Source organism: Sinohyriopsis cumingii, chromosome 12 (genome assembly GCF_028554795.1).
Source record: "Sinohyriopsis cumingii isolate HCF-2022 chromosome 12, ASM2855479v2, whole genome shotgun sequence".
NCBI lineage: Eukaryota > Metazoa > Mollusca > Bivalvia > Unionida > Unionidae > Sinohyriopsis > Sinohyriopsis cumingii.
Window position 1 is genome coordinate 26,986,069 of NC_142972.1, and position 18,418 is coordinate 27,004,486.

Genomic DNA, 18,418 nt, shown 5'->3' on the forward strand with positions numbered 1-18,418 from the left:
AGTCATTACAAGTCAGATAAGAGTCTTTTTCAAAACTTTATGCATGTGGGGATGAAGTTCCTTACAAATCAAGAGGTAGTTAATGTTCTTTCCAACAGGAACATGTGGATGATCTCTACAACTGTCTTTTTCTCTTTATCATCTTCTTCTGGGGCCCCTGAATGCAGCAGCAGATCTAATTTCCATAGGATGACCCTGTATGAGGCCTCACAAGGACCCCTTCACTTCAAATTACTTTGGGGTCCAGATTTCACCACCACCTTGGATGATGGCTCATTCAGGCCAGGTTTCTGGCAGAAGTTCCAATACACCCCCCAGAACTTCACATTATCCTGTATACCAATGCCTGACTTTGACAATGGCATTCAGTCTAGACCCAGAAGTAGTCCTTCAAGGATTGTGATCTAAGCATGATCCTGCACATCAGTAACCTAGAAAATGTATGATATATTTTCTTGCACTACATGGATGTATCAGTCTATAAGACACAGATGTGTTGTGGTCATCTTGGGCAATAAAATAGATGCCAAGGAGGCACTCATGCCCCTTTTCTTTGTATGTAAGACTGAAACCTCCTTTGGAGGGCAGACAGTGGATCCCACTTTTTAGTATAATTAGAATAATCCCTCAAGTTCTTCACAGAGTCAGGACTTTATCATTAAGGTTCATCTTGATAGCTCCCATGTGGGATCAATTATAATGGTTTAGCGGTCTCTTTGACCCATCATTGGACGCCCCCAGGGAGTTACTGCTGAGGAGGGATCTGCTGTTGCAGCACATGGGATACATCCTTCACAGCAATCGACAAATTCTATCCCTTCTTGGCCAACTAGTATCAAATGTTCCATCTGCTAAGATCAATTTCTGAGCAGAATTGCAGAGTGCATTGCTAAAGCTTGGAGGCAGTTAACCTCCCAAGGTTTATGAAGCCAAGTGGAATGTATTCTGTGTAATTGGTGCAGTTGACAGGGTAACCTGCTCTTTTTTTATCAATATTTTGGATTTCCTTCTCCATTTTTTGAAGAAAATTATTGTTCAATTTCCACTGTTATGGGTCATAAAACATATTCTTAGTTATGTTTTTGGTGCTTGCACCTGTGGAGTTGTACCCTTATCTCAAAGCTTATCAGGTATTTTAAGCTCGTGGGATCAGTCTCTCACTGTTAATTTCTAGGTGGCACATTTCATGTATTCATTCTTATTTTAACATCAGAATATGGTTTTCCTTCTTTCACTAACATTGGATATGAGGAGTGAAATTCATGACTTACCTCTGGGAGAGGGTTGCCTTCATGTCAGTGGAAACTGCAACACTGTCTTTTCTAGTGTGCCAGCCTTGTTTTAAGTCAAATCTACCTTTAGCAGCTCCTGAACCAACTAAAATTAAAATTTTCTCGATTCCCTAGTTTTTAGAAAACGGAACTAAGCAGCCTTGTGTCAAGATACACATTTTTATGTTGATATGTTCACCTTTTTATTTCCTGTTAATATCAAAACATGTTAAGTAGGATTGGATATTTGCAAACAGAATCTTATTTTGTCATCATCCATTTCTTTATTGGTTTCCAACTTTTTTTAGAAGTGAGATTCATAAATCTTATTACATTCTAAATGGTTTTTCAAGTTATCTGGATATATATTGACCAGTGTGTGGTGTACCTCAACTGTAGAGACCACATTATGCTGGTATCATACATTGACCAGGGTGTGGTGTACCTCAGTTTTAGAGACCACATTATGTTGGTATCATAGATTCACCATGTGTGCTGTACCTCAGTTTTAGAGACCACATTATGTTGGTATCGTAGATTCACCATGTGTGCTGTACCACAACTTCAGAGACCACATTATGTTGGTATCATAGATTGACCAAGGTGTGCTGTACCACAACTTCAGAGACCACATTATGTTGGTATCATAGATTGACCAAGGTGTGCTGTACCACAACTTCAGAGACCACATTATGTTTGTAGCATTGATTGACCAGAGTGTGGTGTACTGCAGCTTCAGAGACCACATTATATTGGTATTGGTATTGGATTGGTTCTGAGCAAATCATATAACTTGTGAGCACATTCATTATAAATTTACAGGTTTTTGTACTGTTTTTCAGACTGCATTAATGTTTAATATAGCTGGGTTTTGAATGACATTTCACGCAGCTGGGATTGACTTAAATAGTGTTGAACATAATGACCGAAATAAGTTTTTACATAAAAATAGGGGTTAAAGATGGAATGGCTAGAAACCTCTTTTGAAATATTTATTTTATATTACATGGATTATGTGAATATACACAGCTAAAGTTCCAATTTTCAAAGATAACATGGTCATAGTATTATTTAGCTTTATTGTTTATGTATCCACCAGGGCATCATATTATGTAATTCCAGTCCTGATGGAATAGTGTGATTAAATGAATAGGCAAACTGTATCATCATCGCGTGGATCCTTGAACTGGGTGTCTGTTTTGTCAAGCAGTTTCGATGTGGCATACACTGAATAAGGTGAATTGTCTTGACTGGCATTAGGTTCCAATACATTGTGGGACTCAATATGACCTCAACACAGAATCCTTCATGTAAGTTGATCTCCGAGTCTGTATTATTAGACACAATGGGATGTATATGGAATGAATCCCAGATTTTATCCATATCCCCCCCTCCAGTTTAATTCCAGGGTCCAAGAGAATCAGTGTCCATGGAATCATGAAGTTCCTTTTCATGTTTTCTGAGATATTCCTTCTGTTTTCTGTTTTCTGATAATGTTAGCATGACACTTTTAGACCTACTGGTATATGTTTAATATTTATGTCACTCTAGAGATTGCCAGTGTTTATATGTTGCTTTACATGACACACTGATGGTTCATTTTGTATGTGTAGCAGTCATGATACAGAAAGATCACATCACAGTATATGGCATAATCAGTCAAACACAAGGGTGGTAATTAGAGAAAGGTGTTTCCTCAAAAAGACTTGGTTTACTTTAGCAAAAGATATTGGAACTGGAACACACAAGTTCTCATGTGAAGACAGATAATAAATTAAGTTTTAAATGCCTGGACTTCCATTTAAACAGAGATGTTGATCCCTACCATCTGTACATTACATAATCGCTGTGTCCATGGAGGCCAGTATAACTAGTAGTGGATGAACCTGGATGTGAAAACCTCAATAAGAACCACCAACCAACAGGAAACTGTTGGAAAACTTTCTTACATACTCTACCCACACAGACAGAGGTCAGATGGCAGTGATTGGTAAAGGCGAGTGCTCTTTGGACAATTTGGCCACCCAAGGCCCCCGTTTTTCAGTAATTATTTTATGTTTCCATTTATGGCTTTTTTTATGTTTTTTTTCTGTTTGTCTCTGGTTCTTCAAAAATACAATCAGTGATCTTTTTTGTTTTTCAGAAGTTGACACGATAGAAGTGGATGAATCCCTATTTCAGGACATGGATGACCTTGACCTTGAGGATGAACTGCTGGAGACTGAAGATTAAACATCGAGTCGTATGGTTAACACTTTGTATGGTTGTATGGCATGCAAATAAACCTGTACATAGTGTTCTGGGTTTGGTTCTAGTTAACATGAAACAATTAAGAATGGTCAGGATTTGATTTTGATTCATTGCTGGACTTGACCAATTTGCCTGTTTTTATCCAGACAGTTGAGCCCAAGCAAGCAAAGATAATTACAGTGATATCTGAAAAGTCCCCTAAAACACAAACAAATCTCACATACAAACTCTGAGTACACAATTCTGATAGGTCATTAATATGATATAATTGGGCATGGGTGGACATACAGACCCATACAAAGATATTAAAGTGTTGAGCTGTCAAAAAAATCTAATGGAGTCATCTACTTTTGCACACCAACATGCAAAAAACAAATCATTTGCCTCTGTCTCGCAGTTTCTGTGTTCATGATAACAAGGTTTTCACTATAAAGGTCTGAGTTTGAAAAGTTAAAAACTAGATAAAGTATGCACAACTTCAGGTGATGACCATAATGTGTACACAAGTTTCACAGCAATCCATCAAAAACTCAGACCAGCTGCATTATGGGTAATAACATTTGAACATCTTAGATGATGACCACAGCATTTACCAAATTTCATGCATATTAATCAAAAACTTTACTAGCTGCTTTTAGTGGTGTGATGATTAGTGGTCAGAAAAGTAAAATGACCATTTGTTCAATTATGATGTATAATCAAATATAAATGAATCAAGTTTCTTTTTCTTACTGTTTGATTTTTTAGGACTAAATGATCCTAGAAAAGTTAAATGTTTGAATAACAGCTTCTGATTAATACAGCTTTCTGCGTTAGATACAATCCAGATGCCAATATTAGCAGACTTTACAAGATACAATCTGTATGCCAATAACATTGCAGACTTTACAAGATACAATCCATATGCCAATAAGATGGCAGACTTTACAAGATACAATCCAGATGCCAATATTAGCAGACTTTACAAGATACAGTCTGTATGCCAATAACATTGCAGACTTTACAAGATACAGTCCATATGCCAATAAGATGGTAAACTTTACAAGATACAATCCAGATGCTAGTAACTTGGCAGACTTTACAAGATACAATCCAGATGCTAGTAACATGGCAGACTTTACAAGATACAATCCAGATGTCAATAAGATGGCAAACTTTGCAAGATCCAATCCAGATGCTAGTACCATGGCAGATTTTACAAGATACAATCTAGATGCTAGTAACATGGCAGACTCTACAAGATAAAATCCAGATGCCATTGACATGGCAGACTTGACAAGATACAATCCAGATGCCAATAACATGGCAAACTTGACAAGACACAATCCAGATGCCAATAACATGGCAGACTTAACAAGATGCAATCCAGATGCCAATAACATGGCAGACTTTACAAGACATCCAAGATACAACTGAACCATTACCAAGTATGGAAGAATGACATTGTCCAGGAAAAAATATTGAAAATATCTCCAACTGATTAAAATTTGACGGTTAATCAGTTAAGGGAACCAATCACTGTTCTTTACATTTCAACCAATTCCCAAATCTATTTTATCATTATCATGGTACCACAAATTCAGTGAAAGTCAAGAAAGGCAACAACTTGTGTGCAGTGTGGGGCATAAAAGTGATTTTGGCAGTATGTGCCTCTTCAGGTGATCATACTGTTTAAAAATTCATGGCAAGCCATCAGAAACTTTATGACTGGTTACAGCCATAAGATTGTGGAAAGGGCAGACACAACAAGTCTTACTACATACCCCCCAACCTAGGTAAAAAAAAAAAAGGAAAAAATATGGCACAAATATGGAATTGGGTCATATTCATGTGCATACATAATCATATACATGTGCATACACACATACATGGTTCCCACACTTTTCTAGATATAAATTTCCAGGTTTTTTCCAGGATGAAATTAATTTTTTCAAGGTTAACATATGACTGTTACTGAATGGAATTAAAGAACATTTTGGATTATAAAAAATGCAGTTTCCAAATCTGAAGATATTTCTCTTTCAAGATTTTCCAAAACATATATGTCAGAAAAGATGATGTACAAAAACCACAAAATGAGTCACACAAAACAAATCTTACTATTTTCCTATAAACTGGCATTTAAAGCCATTTCAATGTATAGAATACAAATCCTAACTTTACTTAGATGACCTGCATTATATTGCTACGTGGAAACAACATAATGAGCATAAATTATTTTGTTTCCTCTCAAACCTTTAATTCTGAAGATTTCTATAGCAATATATGTGCATGTTATATAAAGTAAACATTTCCTATCACAGTATGGAAAAAACCCCAATAAATGCAAAGTATTAGAATCCTATCTTGTAACGTAAAAAGTTTAACCCTGAATTTATGTGTGCCAGTAAAATTTCAAACAAGATTTTTCAACCAACCTAAACTCCTTAAGAAGATTTGGTTAAAAATTCCATCATTTAAAGACATTTACAAAATGGTTGATTTAAAGTTTGACAAAAGACCTTCAAAATTATATATTGTTGTATAAACAAGGGCCGAAATGTCTGTAAAATCATCTTGTCTTCTTGTAGGTCAATGGACCAGTCCCAAAACCTGTATTGATAGATGGGATCTTACTGTTTATTAATATATAATAAAAGGGATGACAATTTCCCATTTCTCCTGGGTTTTATTTAAGATCTGAAACCATTGCCTCAAGCTACATGTCACTATGTAGTAGTTTTGCACCAGAGTTCAGCTCAGAGATTCAAAATGTTTCTAATTCAGGTTTCCTCCGAATATTCCAATCCCATTCTTCATATTTGGACATTTAGGATGGTGTGTGGGTTCAGAGCAATTACAAATAAAAAAATTGGAATCTGCCACCACTGTAAGATAGTTTACCAGCAGGCCTAGCAAATTTAAACTAGGTTATATCGACTTACACCTGCATGAAATTGACAGGAATACAGCAAGACTAGACGAAACTCAGCATTGATGAAACCTGACCCGGTACTCACCATTTGCGTTAATAGCCACAAGACTTCACAACTCTCAAACAACATCAGAAGTCCAATAGTCACGTGATATCAACAACAAACTCCTCTTTAATGTTGTTGTACAAAGTTTCAATTAAATGAAAGTCTCATACCTTTTGTAAAAACCAGAAAGAACATATAATTCTCAACATATTTATTTCGAGAACAACTACAAGAAACTTGGCCAGTCTGATTCATCAAGCAGAGTAATCTGGTTCCCTACTTCATATGCTCCCTGCGTGAGAGAGCACGTCAACAAAACTCCGGAATTAGGCCTCGGAATAGAGAATTTTGTGCTCTTTTGTTTTGTATTTTTATTGCAACCAGACATGACTTGCATTTACTTTTTTTCTTCTACAATATTTGAAAATGACAGCTGTGAGATTCTGTATGCTCGTGCGACTAGAATTCAAGATCGCTAGTACCAGCTCAATTTCATCAATGCATTAGTTTTTTAGTCTTTCAGCAAATTAAAGACATAATGATTTTAATACTCGCAATTTCTGAGAAAATAAATAATTTTCATATCGATTTTATACAGGTATAACTCGATTTAACGATGTTCAAGTTTGCTGGCCCATCTGCTAAGTGGTTATGTTTTAACGCCTCAGTGTTCTCTTCTTGTGATGCTAGACTGGTTTTCATACCTTCCATAAAAAAAAAAAAGATACGGATATCATACTGTCTCTGAAACAAAAAGTCTACGAGACAAATCTAATCCACTGAGTGTTTGGATTGTCTCAACAAATATATTTATGGCAAACATACAAATGATACATACTGCAACCTCCTAATATTCTGGTTAGAATTCGTTAAATGTAACTCACAATCAATTCAGTTACGATTCAATTACATAATTGTTTTGGGCGTCAAATTGTGGAGGAAAATTCCCGGGTTTTCCCCAACTTTCGTCAATATTTGCAAAATTCACGGACTTTTCACGGTCGGGAAAAAAATTATCATTTCTCCTGACTTTTTCCCCGATTTCCTGGTAGGTTGGGAACCCTGCACATACCAATATTGTATCCTGACATAGTATTTTCTTGTCTTTTCTGGGCATCATTATCATCATGCCACAAAGTTTTGCACACAAAAAGTTAATAAATAATGAAAATGGTACAACATGCCATTCAAGCAACCAGACATCTAACTTTCATTGTCACGCTTGGGACAGGGATGGGGTCGATTCTAACCCAGGTCTCTGTGCTACTATCCAATCCATATTGGGTTAGGGAATTGGGGTTTTGCTTGCTTGTCAATGAAAAGGGATTAAATCAGTACACCCTCCCTTCCCTATGTTCCCGTTTAATACCTCTGAGATTTGGGAACACACCCACCCTTACCTGGTAAGTCATTTTCCCCCTGAGCCATGACATTATGTATGTAGGACATAACAAACAAGGTATTTGTTCAGTCAACATCGGCCTTGTCTAATGAAATGGAGTTGGGCTGCCTTTCCTCTAACACTGTCAAGATTCCATTGCCAAGGTAAACATCTAGTAGGCTAGTTTTGCAAGTGGATACATCAAAACAAAAACACTAATTCAGTATCTCCCTCTCTAGAGACTGGTGCAAGGGGGATGGTCCCGTCTTGCCTTGAGGGTGGGTTCAAGACTATGATGCCCTTCCATTCTGGATGAATCAAATGAGTAGGTTGTAGCAGTCCTACCTTCCCATTTGGGTCCTGTGCTTCATCCTACCTGTTGGTCCTACACTTGTTCACATCTTCTGCTTGTTCACACATTCCATTACGATTTATGAATTTGTGAAAAAGTGTTTCCAGGTTCTAGAGTCCACCAGGCAGGAGAAGAGGTAGTCTTACAACCTTTTATGCTCCAGCTATTCATTTCCCTGTTTGACCCCTTAAGCCCGATTCCCCTTGAACTCCAGTGCATGTCAGGTGGGGTTATCAGCTGGAACCTGGGCTTCTTTCCCATTCAAGGCTTTGGAGCTTTACTCGAACCCTGGTGATATCACCTCTCATACAGATCTCTTTGGCAACCTCCTTTAATTTCATGGATGCAGTGGTAAAAATGTCAATGGTCTGTGCTCTTTATGTCAGCGGCACTATATGGACCTTCACCACCCCCACAGGGATACTGCCTCATAAATCACAGGATTTTAGTGGCCGTGAACTCCTTGACTGTGATTCTGAGCCCATCAAAACTGGCCAGGAAACATTTTCACCAATAATGACCACAGGGATCTAAAGTTTTCGAACAGGGTCAGCCTCAACATATAAACATGCAGCTCTAGTTCATATCTCCCTACCACCCTTTTGCTAAATGAGGCAGGTGATGAGGCCAAGGAGGAAGTCTTTGGACTCCCCATTCTCTCCATTGAGATGTATTCTGCCCTAGGGAATTGTACTTTGGCATCCTCTTCCTCTTTCCAAGCTCCAGTAGTTGCCCAACTAGCACTCTTTTTATAGGTTTGGTTAGGAGTCACTAATAATGAGTGGATTTGTTCCACTTTAACATGGGGTTTACCACTTCAGGTAATATTCTCTAACAGATCTCCATTTTCTTTTACCAGTCCAGTCTGGTTCATCTAAGGGACAAGGTGCACAGCCTTTAGCCAAAGAGAGCAGTTATTATATTATAAACCTTTCAACTCATCATTGATCTTTATGCTTAAATTTCTGCAGGAGGAATGCTTTAAGGAGACTACCATCTTGGTATGGAATGCTACAAGTCCCATTCCCTAGAGATTAAGGACATGTTCCTTTACAGTGCCCATCATCTGCTCACAGGAAATACATCTTGTGTTGTCTTGGCCAGGAGGTATTTCATTTTCTGGCTGCTCAGTATCATCTCTGTTCCTTGAGCTTTTACCAAAGTGATGTGGGTAATAGCCACTCACTTGCAGTCCTTAGGGAACCCCATCCTCCAGTCTTATGATTTGTTCATACATGATGTCCTGAAGAACCTATCCCTCTGACGGTTGACAATGACATCTCTGGGTCTAGTCTCCACTCGAGAGAAGTCAGCTCTCATCCTTTCTCGGGAGTAAATGTATAGTGGATGAAGTTACTCACCAATCAAGAAAGGGTTTGTATTCCTCCAGGGACTTTGAAACTAAGGTGAAAAAAATCCTTTACATAAATAACCTAGAAATGCAGACAGCGTTTCTAGCACTCACAAGGCATTGTTGTATACTTGTCATCTTAATGATGCGAGTAACAGTGTACCTCATACATCAAGAAGGTACACATGCTCCTTCTCTTTGTGTGGAAATTTGGAACATCTTCCACTGGGCAGTCTCAGAGAAGTTCATTCTCAGTCTGTAATATTCTGGACAAAATAAATATCCTGATAGACATTGTGGTCCTAACAGAAAAATTTCTTTTCCAGTAAGTAACAGTGATGCTTTTACAGCAGGGGGCAAACCATTAGTGAACTTGTTCACAATGAGAGTTAACAAGTTCCTTTTTTATGGTCAATCCATAGCCAGATCAGAGGGCCTAGGTGGTGGATGCTTTCAGTATTGTGTGGGAAAGAGACTCAAAAATATATGTATGTGGACAGAAATGTATTAATCTTTTATCCTACCCATTAAAAAAGTGGGTTTTCTTTACATCTTTTTTCATTTGGTAAGTGAACCCATAGTATTTCATCACATATTAAATATTTTCTAAAAGGAAAACATTGCACAAGTATATTTTTATAACCCCTGCAAATTAAGTCTTGGCGGTATACTGTAGTCGGTTTGTCTGTCCAAATTTGGTTTGCTTAATATCTCACTCAACTCCTTCGCAATATCCTCTTTGTATGCTGTAGAAGGATTACTCATTGTCTTTCAAAAAACAAATCTGTCTGATCAGCAGTTTAAGAATTATCCATGTTTTTATTACAAATTATGTTTATCCCTCTGTCATTAAACTCTTTCAGTAACTTCCCCAGAGTTATCAGATTAGTACTTTTAGAGTTATCTCCCCATTTTTTTAAACTGCATATTGACACTTCATGTTACAGGACAATTCTATAACCAATCACTGACAGATCTGGTTTTAGCTTGGTAAAAACTGTTCTGGCCCACCTAGCAATATCGTCTATACCTTTATAATTCTCAAAGAAAGCGTTTTTGTAAGTTCATGCCATTCTGCTCCAATGTATCAGAGGCATAATTAAGTTTTCACATCTGACAATGTGTTAAATTAGCCTTTAAGATGGAGATATGGTCAAGATGATAGGTTTAGTATAAATTTGTTCATGACTGGGCTGTGACCTCTCTTTTTTTATTTTTTTGTCAGCTGTACTTGAACACATAATTTTAGCTGCTGCTCAAATAGCGTTTTGTTTCATGTTTAGTATTTGTAACTGAATAATAATAATTGGTAATGGTTTGCTGTGTGCAAACATTTATCTGAGAAATTAGGAAAAACAATTTCTTTGTGCTTCAGCAAAATGTTTGCACAGAGCATAACATTATAGGTATAATTTATACCTACAATCTCCAGTGGTTAAAAAATAATAGCTTTGATACAGAGGATTCTCTTCTTTACAGCGTTATCCAAAATGAAATGAGAAAAAAGCATTTCTGTGACAAGTACACCACATGACATGAACATCGAGTTTGGCCTCTGTTAAAAGGGTTGAAATGAAATGATAGCCAGAACACATGCTGACATGATTTTTGCTATCTTTTATTACTGACAGCACTTGATAATGGCAGAGCAAAAAATCTCTGAATGGGTCCAAGTCTGGCCCATCAGAAGTTGATGGACTGATAAAGAGTACTGACCAGGTGTTCAGACAGACAAGTATTATCATCATCTCCTTTGTGGCTGTGTAACAGTAGTTACAATTAGTGGCAACAATGCAATACAACATAGAAAGCAAAATACAGTGAAAGAATGAAGTTAACAATAGCCCAGATGAGTACCATTTTAACCCGACCGAAATGTTCTGGAAATAAATGATTGACTCATTTAGCAACTACTTACTTTTTCATTCCAATTAGTGTATACATGAAAAGACCAGCACCTTTAAAATACACTGAACTCTATTTTGTAATCCTAATTAAATATCAAAATGTTTTGCTGTTGGGAAGAAAATGACCTGGTGCCATTACATTGTTTGTTCTCAGACAATAAAATATCAATGACTTTTATAATATACACCAGTTTCTCTTACAAGATCAAGATCAGATCTTAATGAGCAATTTTTTTTTCCATATTGAAAATCTTAAGCATCTAATAAACTTCAAAGACAATGAGAATAAAACATTAAATATCTAATTTATAAGCATAGTAAATGGACTCTGCCACCCACCCACCCTCCCTCAAAAAATGGCCATAAGTAGTCTTCAGGTTGTGTATTTTTGTCACATAATAAAATCCATGACTAACACATCTGAAATGCAAAACATTTGATAGAAAATCACAAAAATAAAAATGTACCAAAAGATAATTTAGCTTTTATGCATGTGTGAGCTTTATATATATATATATATATATATATATATATATATATATATATATATATATATATATATATTTTTTAACAATTCCAGTACATCTTCTAAATTAATTATTGATATATCTTCCCTTCAATTTGTATGTGAAGGTACAATAAAACAAAAACAGGAAAACAACAAAAGTGCACCAATATAATTTTATAAATAACAACAGAAATACAATAAATGACAACATCTATGGCTGTAAACTTATTCTGAGACAAAGTTGTGAAAAATAAAATACTACTATAAATTTGGCAGCTGCTTAGCTATTCCAATATAATTGCAGAAGTACTTTCCATTAAAAAAACATTTTACTCCTGGCCTAAATAAAGGTCTGATATGTTGAACTGGACGAAGAAAAAAAAAAACGGTAAGTACCAAACACAGTGTCAATACAGGGCTCATACAAGTTTTTTTCTTTCTTCTGGCATTCATGTTTGCTGAATTCCAAGGGTTTTTTGAACCCCATGCTTGAATAGCAAAGGTTTCAGCACAATCAAGGGATAAAGTAAACAATGAACCTAGGAAAATATGTATCGTCACTAGAAATTCTTTAAAAACTTTTCCAATGCAATTTCAAGTTTCCTTAGTGAGAGTTCAGTCCAGTACAATGACTTGACTTAATCCTTTTCTACTCTGGCTTTACTTAATCCTCTTCCATGGTGGTGCAAGCTCCTGATCAGCTGATGTAAAATGGTTGAACATCTCAAAAGAGAGCCAACTTAGTAGTGGAGCTACTACCAGATGTTTGGCAGGTAATGAAACTACTCAGATTCTTAACTGTATTATGATTTGTATGCAAATGAGAATACACACCAGTTACTCTGGAGCAGGCAAGACAAAAAAAATCCCTTATTTCATAATGGTATATGGATACAGGCACAATAAATATACCTCGTCTAAGAATGCTGCATCATGATTTCCACTGCAATGAACATGATGTATTGTGGTAAGGCAGCAAATCCAATTTCTCTGTATAGAAATATCTCTTCTGTGTGACTGGAGAACCTAACAAGATTGCATGTTTTCAGACAATACACACGATGCAGAATGTGAGTTGTTATGGGTGTGGCCTGGAAAACATAAACCATATGAAATCCAATAATGATATATGGATATGGCATTATGATCTAACAATTCTGCATTTCAGAATATCTCCTCAAACTTGGTTAATATTAGTCTTAATTTCTACTTTATTGTGCAGCCTCAAGTTGTTTACCTGTCAACGATCCGACTTGATTTCTACATTTCAAAATTTTGGTTAAGATTAACCTGTCTTATGCAGAAAAGTCCAACTTAAACAAGGACTTGCTCCTGAGGTTTTAAATATATATATTATTAGTTCTTGCTGTACTTGTATACATTTTAGTATATTTGCTGTTTGTACTTCTGAACCTAGCTGTATACTGCAGATCACCTACATCATTCTTGTGTATGTAAAAAATGGAAGTAGACCAAATACTGTCAGGACATCTTGATTTCCATTGTTTTCAAAAAATCACAATGTATAGCTGTGGTAGTTATGTCAGAATTTTCTTTTTTGGTCAGAAGAATAAATTAATTGGGCATGTAGAAAAGGACTTTTGAAAACTGAATGTCTTTGCCAGAATGAGTGATTAACAAGAAAACCATCAAGGGCAGTATGGCTGATTTGCAAACCATAAATACTGTAATTTTTATTAATGGGTTACCAATCTTTGTAAACGTTTTGCTCCTTTGAAGCACCAACTGACACTTCTCAATAATATAAAACACTACAAGCAATAGTGGACGAGAAAATATCCTAGACAGAAACTGTAACCAAAAGAAACTGAGTTATAAGAATGAATAATCACAGAACATTTAACTATGAAATATATGTCATGGTGACCCAGTTTTTAGAGATGGCTGAAGACCAGGTCAGAAAATAAATTTGTTACATTGATATTAAGAAAAGCAAAACAAGATTTTAACAAAACTGAAATACTGAAATGTCATCTTCCATTCCTAGTTTTTGAAATGTCTGATAAAATGAAAACCTAGCAAGAGCAAGGACCGGTCTTGTAAAGTTTATCTGCACATTTTTAACTATATTGTGTTAAAGCTTTCCAGAGAAACCCTCTTCTAATAGACACATGCCCCCAAATTAAACATATCCATAACAGAAAAACATTCAACAATCTTTTAAATAGGAAAACAAGTATTTTTTAAACAATTCAAGCAAAAGTTAATATGCATCTGGAACATTCTTAGCGGTACATATGTATTGCTGCTTTCTTCAAGAGACTATGCTTCTGATTCTCTTAATTTAAGGGGTAAAATAAAATAAATACCCTTTGAAGCTAAAATACAAGCTATTTTTTATCAGACACAGGTTTCATGAGCACCACCCTCAAATCCAACTCAAATATTTTACTCGTACTGAGGTTATAATATACAGCTGGTAAATTGGGACAGGACAAACAAGAAAAAAGCAACAGTACAAACAAAAAGCTATAACAGGCTCCAAGTTCTACCTGTAAATACATCATACAACCAGGCAGTTATAATTGTGTACCATGTATTTTTGTCTGTCAAAAGCAATATTTTGTACTTCATTAGGGCTTAATGATACTCAATGCTCTATTTGATTAAATATCTAAGTAGGCATCCATACCAGTGAATCAAAATAGTTTACTTTATCCAGGTTCTATTATAAGCATGGGATTCATGCTATTTTACTCAACAACAAGAACTCCTCTGAAGGAATGGTGCTCTACAAGCCCAAAAGAATATTTTAGGAACTTGTACACAGTAATTCATTTATTTATCTTTTTAATTGCTGAGTATTGAAAGAATGTAAGATATTGCAACTCTAAGACAGCAAATTTAGTCAAAAAATATTTTTTTATATCTTGCAGTTAATGTGTTTAATCAAAAAACTTGTCTCTGATACTATCAAGAACATGTACTTGTGCAGTTGGGTTTCAATCTAAAGTACAATGACGACTTTTTATTTTTAAATTGGCACTGAAATGATACCATTTACGGTATAAAAAATACATGCATGCCAAGTTTTGTTTTAATCAATAATTAATTTTTATTTTTTTTCAAATTGTATTGAACTGATATTCATGGTATTAGAAATACATGCATGCCATGTTTGGTTTTAATCTACAATATTTTTAAAAAATGGCACTAAACTGATACCATTCATGGTATTCTTTAGATATATCCACAAAAGGTGTTTGATAAAATTCCACTGAAACTTGTTTGCCTCATCCTCACAGCAATCACAGATAATAGTCCAAGTCAAGATTTTTAACCTTGAAACTGAGCCTTGAAAAACAATAAACAAAAAATCTGGTTGAACTCATTTGTATATGTACAAATTAATCCATGAAAAGAAAAAATGCAAGCTGTTATATCTTACTTGATCCAAATATAAGTAACTCTGATTTTCAAACTTCTACTCAATAATACAGACATCGTGGTGATCAGATCTATGCCATTTTTAATCAAGGACAAATGAAAATTTATTGAAAAGGTATTTTTGTGAAAACCCCAAGTTAGTGTTGTCATTCTTTAAAGCAGAAATAAGATTTACAAGAATGACCGTGATGGTTCCAGATGTTAATACATTCATCTACTCCAGAGAAGAATCCTTAAGGTTTTCAAGCTGTCCAACAAGGCAGCCATTTTGGAGGTTTGATCAGCATATATTTAGAAGTCACTCAGTGAAGTGCAAAAATGCAAGCAGTGACTTTTGACCCCAAGGTAAAGCAGATTATTTTTTAGACTTGTTCACAATAGTATGTGTATGTTGGTAGTTGATCTGTATTATATTCATTTTGGACCAATAACTGCAAGAGGTAAAACCCCATGTCAATGCCACCATTCCTTCAAGAGTAGTAGTGAGATGATTTCTAAGACAGCCATGACGGTTGCCATGTTGGAGGTTAGACCAGGACCTGCTACTTATTGATCCAGTGTTTTTATCAACAGCCTATCTTGATAAAGCTATTTGTTCAGGAGATGTGCCATAAGATTTTCAACAAGTCTGCCAAGGCAGTCATTTTGGAGGTTGGACCAGCTTCATTTTAATGTAAGACAAACAAGATATGAAACAAATTATTTTGGCAAAATGTCAATACAATCATCTGACTAGAAGAGCTAAATTCATGCCAAAATTACAACCCAATATATTAAATCACGTATTTGCAAGCATAAATGTTCTAAATTCAATAAAGCCATCTCATTTTTTTCCCTAAATGGAGGGAGAAATATCCCCCAGATTGTATTTCCAGAAAATTCTTTACCCACATATATTAAAAATTCAAACACCAGTCTCTCATTTGTCAGTGGTCACTGAAAATCCACTGAATAAAGAAGCAAACAGAATTTTAAAATGTTCAAACACAGAATAACGGTCCTCTTATGCTGCACGTCTTTTCTGACAGAATGATAAGTTAACTTATAATAAGAATATTGTTAACTGTATAGACGTATATTAGACCCAAGAATCTATTGCTTCTTGCATCTCCCCCACAACCTTTGTGAAGGTAAGTGGTTGGTAATTTAAACTAATATGGGAAAACCATTTTCCTCTTTCAGTCACCTGAACTTGACCTTTGACCCCCAAATTAATCCGCTTCTTTCTTACCCAAAGTGTAAGTCATCCACAAAATCTAGCAGTGCACACAGTACAGAACATTTATTTATTACTCTAAGTGCAAGTCATCAATAAAATTTGGTCCACATCTGTGATGCAGAACTAATATTATTGTGCGGAAACCTTTTCTTCTTGCAGCCAGTGACTTTGACCTTTGACCCCAATGTCAATAGGTTGCTTATTTACCCGAAGTACAAGCCCCACAAAGTTTGGAAAATGCAGATTATATCAAACTCAAGTTATGTGGAAATAAAAAATGCAATAGATGGACAGCTGTTAATTGTCATATTATTATATGCTCAATGCCTTTTTGCAGGCACAATAAAGACAGTCTTTAAGCCTGTAATAAGCCTTTAAAAAAACTCCATTTGTTGGGTGAAAAGTTTTTACTACATTCTTTACAAATGGATTTATCTCTAGAAAAGGATGTATCAACCTTAAACTCAAAGACTTTACACTATGCAAGCACATTAACTCTAAACTTTTATACGTATCATTATCTTTGGACCAACAAGTGAAAGAACGAGATTGAATCAGTGACTAATGAATATGGAATGAACCACTTTCTTCTGGCTTTTAAGGCAGTTGATAAAATACTGAACCAGATGGAGCAATGAATACCAACCAACTCAATGATTTACAAAGTAGAGCAGCAAAAATCATGTCTTCTGAAATTTATTCGTCATGGATAAATCAATGAACATTTCTGTAATACTTGAACATTTTCTTGTTGCGCATAATTTCTATAACAATATTTAGCATATTTTGCAAAAAAAACCACCAAACTTTGCAATTCTATTGAAACCATAAAGATACAATAAATGTATGCAAATTGAAGTCTGTGAGTACTTCTTTCAAGTTTACATTGTCTTGGGCGTGTAGTCAGAGGCATGAGGGTTTAATGTAGACTTGACGATCATCTCATTATTGACATGCCCCTTGTGTGAGTATAGTGGGGAGGAGGAGGTGGGGGAGTTCATTCCATTCATCGTGCTTGTTGCCGGCATCAAGGCCATCACTTCTGACATCCGTGACTTGAGATCAGCTATCTCTTCATCCCTCTTCATAATGGCAGCTGAAAAAATGTCACATCAACAAGTTATGATGACACAAGTTGAACTAACAAGTACTAAAGTCTTTAATGACCCAAATGACATATACACAGAAACTGATTACATGTGGTTGTAGCCACTGACTGAAGAGCAAATAACGACTTATTCGCACTGACCATCTATAAATGAAGAATTAAAATCAGTTTATTGCAACTGCCTTTGACCTGTAATGAACTGACCTGATACCACTGTGCATAAACCATGTCAAAATATGAATTGCAACCATCCCAAGATTTGAATTTTTAACCCTCCATTAAATGGAAAGCACTCCTAGTTATTCAGCTAGAGGTGTTTGTTTTTATGTGTGTATGTGTGGTTTTGTGAAAAAACTGCCTTTTTACTGTCACTAACCCTGGCCTTATACCTACTGCCCCCATCACCACCTCACCTAATGTCACCAAACTAATTAGGCACCTCACCTAACGTCACCAAACTAATTAGGAGCTGCTACAGTTCAAGTGTAGTATATCACAGAAGTTCAAAGAAAACTTTCGAGTTGTACAGAAGTCATTAAATCATTTTGTAAATTATGTTTTTCTAGGAATACTTACATGATCACATTCTAATTTAGAAGAAAAAAATCTGCTAGCTCCCAAATCCAGCACTCCCCAAAAGATTAAAAATTATTTTCCATCTATATGTATCACATTGAAATGGGAAATAACTCTTACAAATTAC

General features: G+C 35.7%; 2 protein-coding genes across 2 annotated transcripts in view; one reads left to right on the top strand and one right to left on the bottom strand.

Moving 5' to 3' along the window:
• The window catches only part of LOC149786140 (RWD domain-containing protein 1-like), a 31,915-nt gene extending 28,347 nt beyond the window's left edge, over positions 1-3,568 (top strand). The window contains exon 7 of the mRNA XM_089976478.1: positions 3,415-3,568. Within this exon, the coding sequence (XP_089832604.1) occupies positions 3,415-3,503 (89 nt within the window). The 3' untranslated portion in view covers positions 3,504-3,568. The remainder of the gene's footprint in view (positions 1-3,414) is intronic.
• Positions 3,569-11,162: 7,594 nt separating this feature from the next.
• Positions 11,163-18,418, bottom strand: part of LOC149786141 (macoilin-like) — a 45,694-nt gene continuing 38,438 nt past the window's right edge. The window contains exon 12 of the mRNA XM_089976475.1: positions 11,163-17,703. Coding sequence (XP_089832601.1) covers positions 17,489-17,703 — 215 coding nt within the window. The 3' untranslated portion in view covers positions 11,163-17,488. The remainder of the gene's footprint in view (positions 17,704-18,418) is intronic.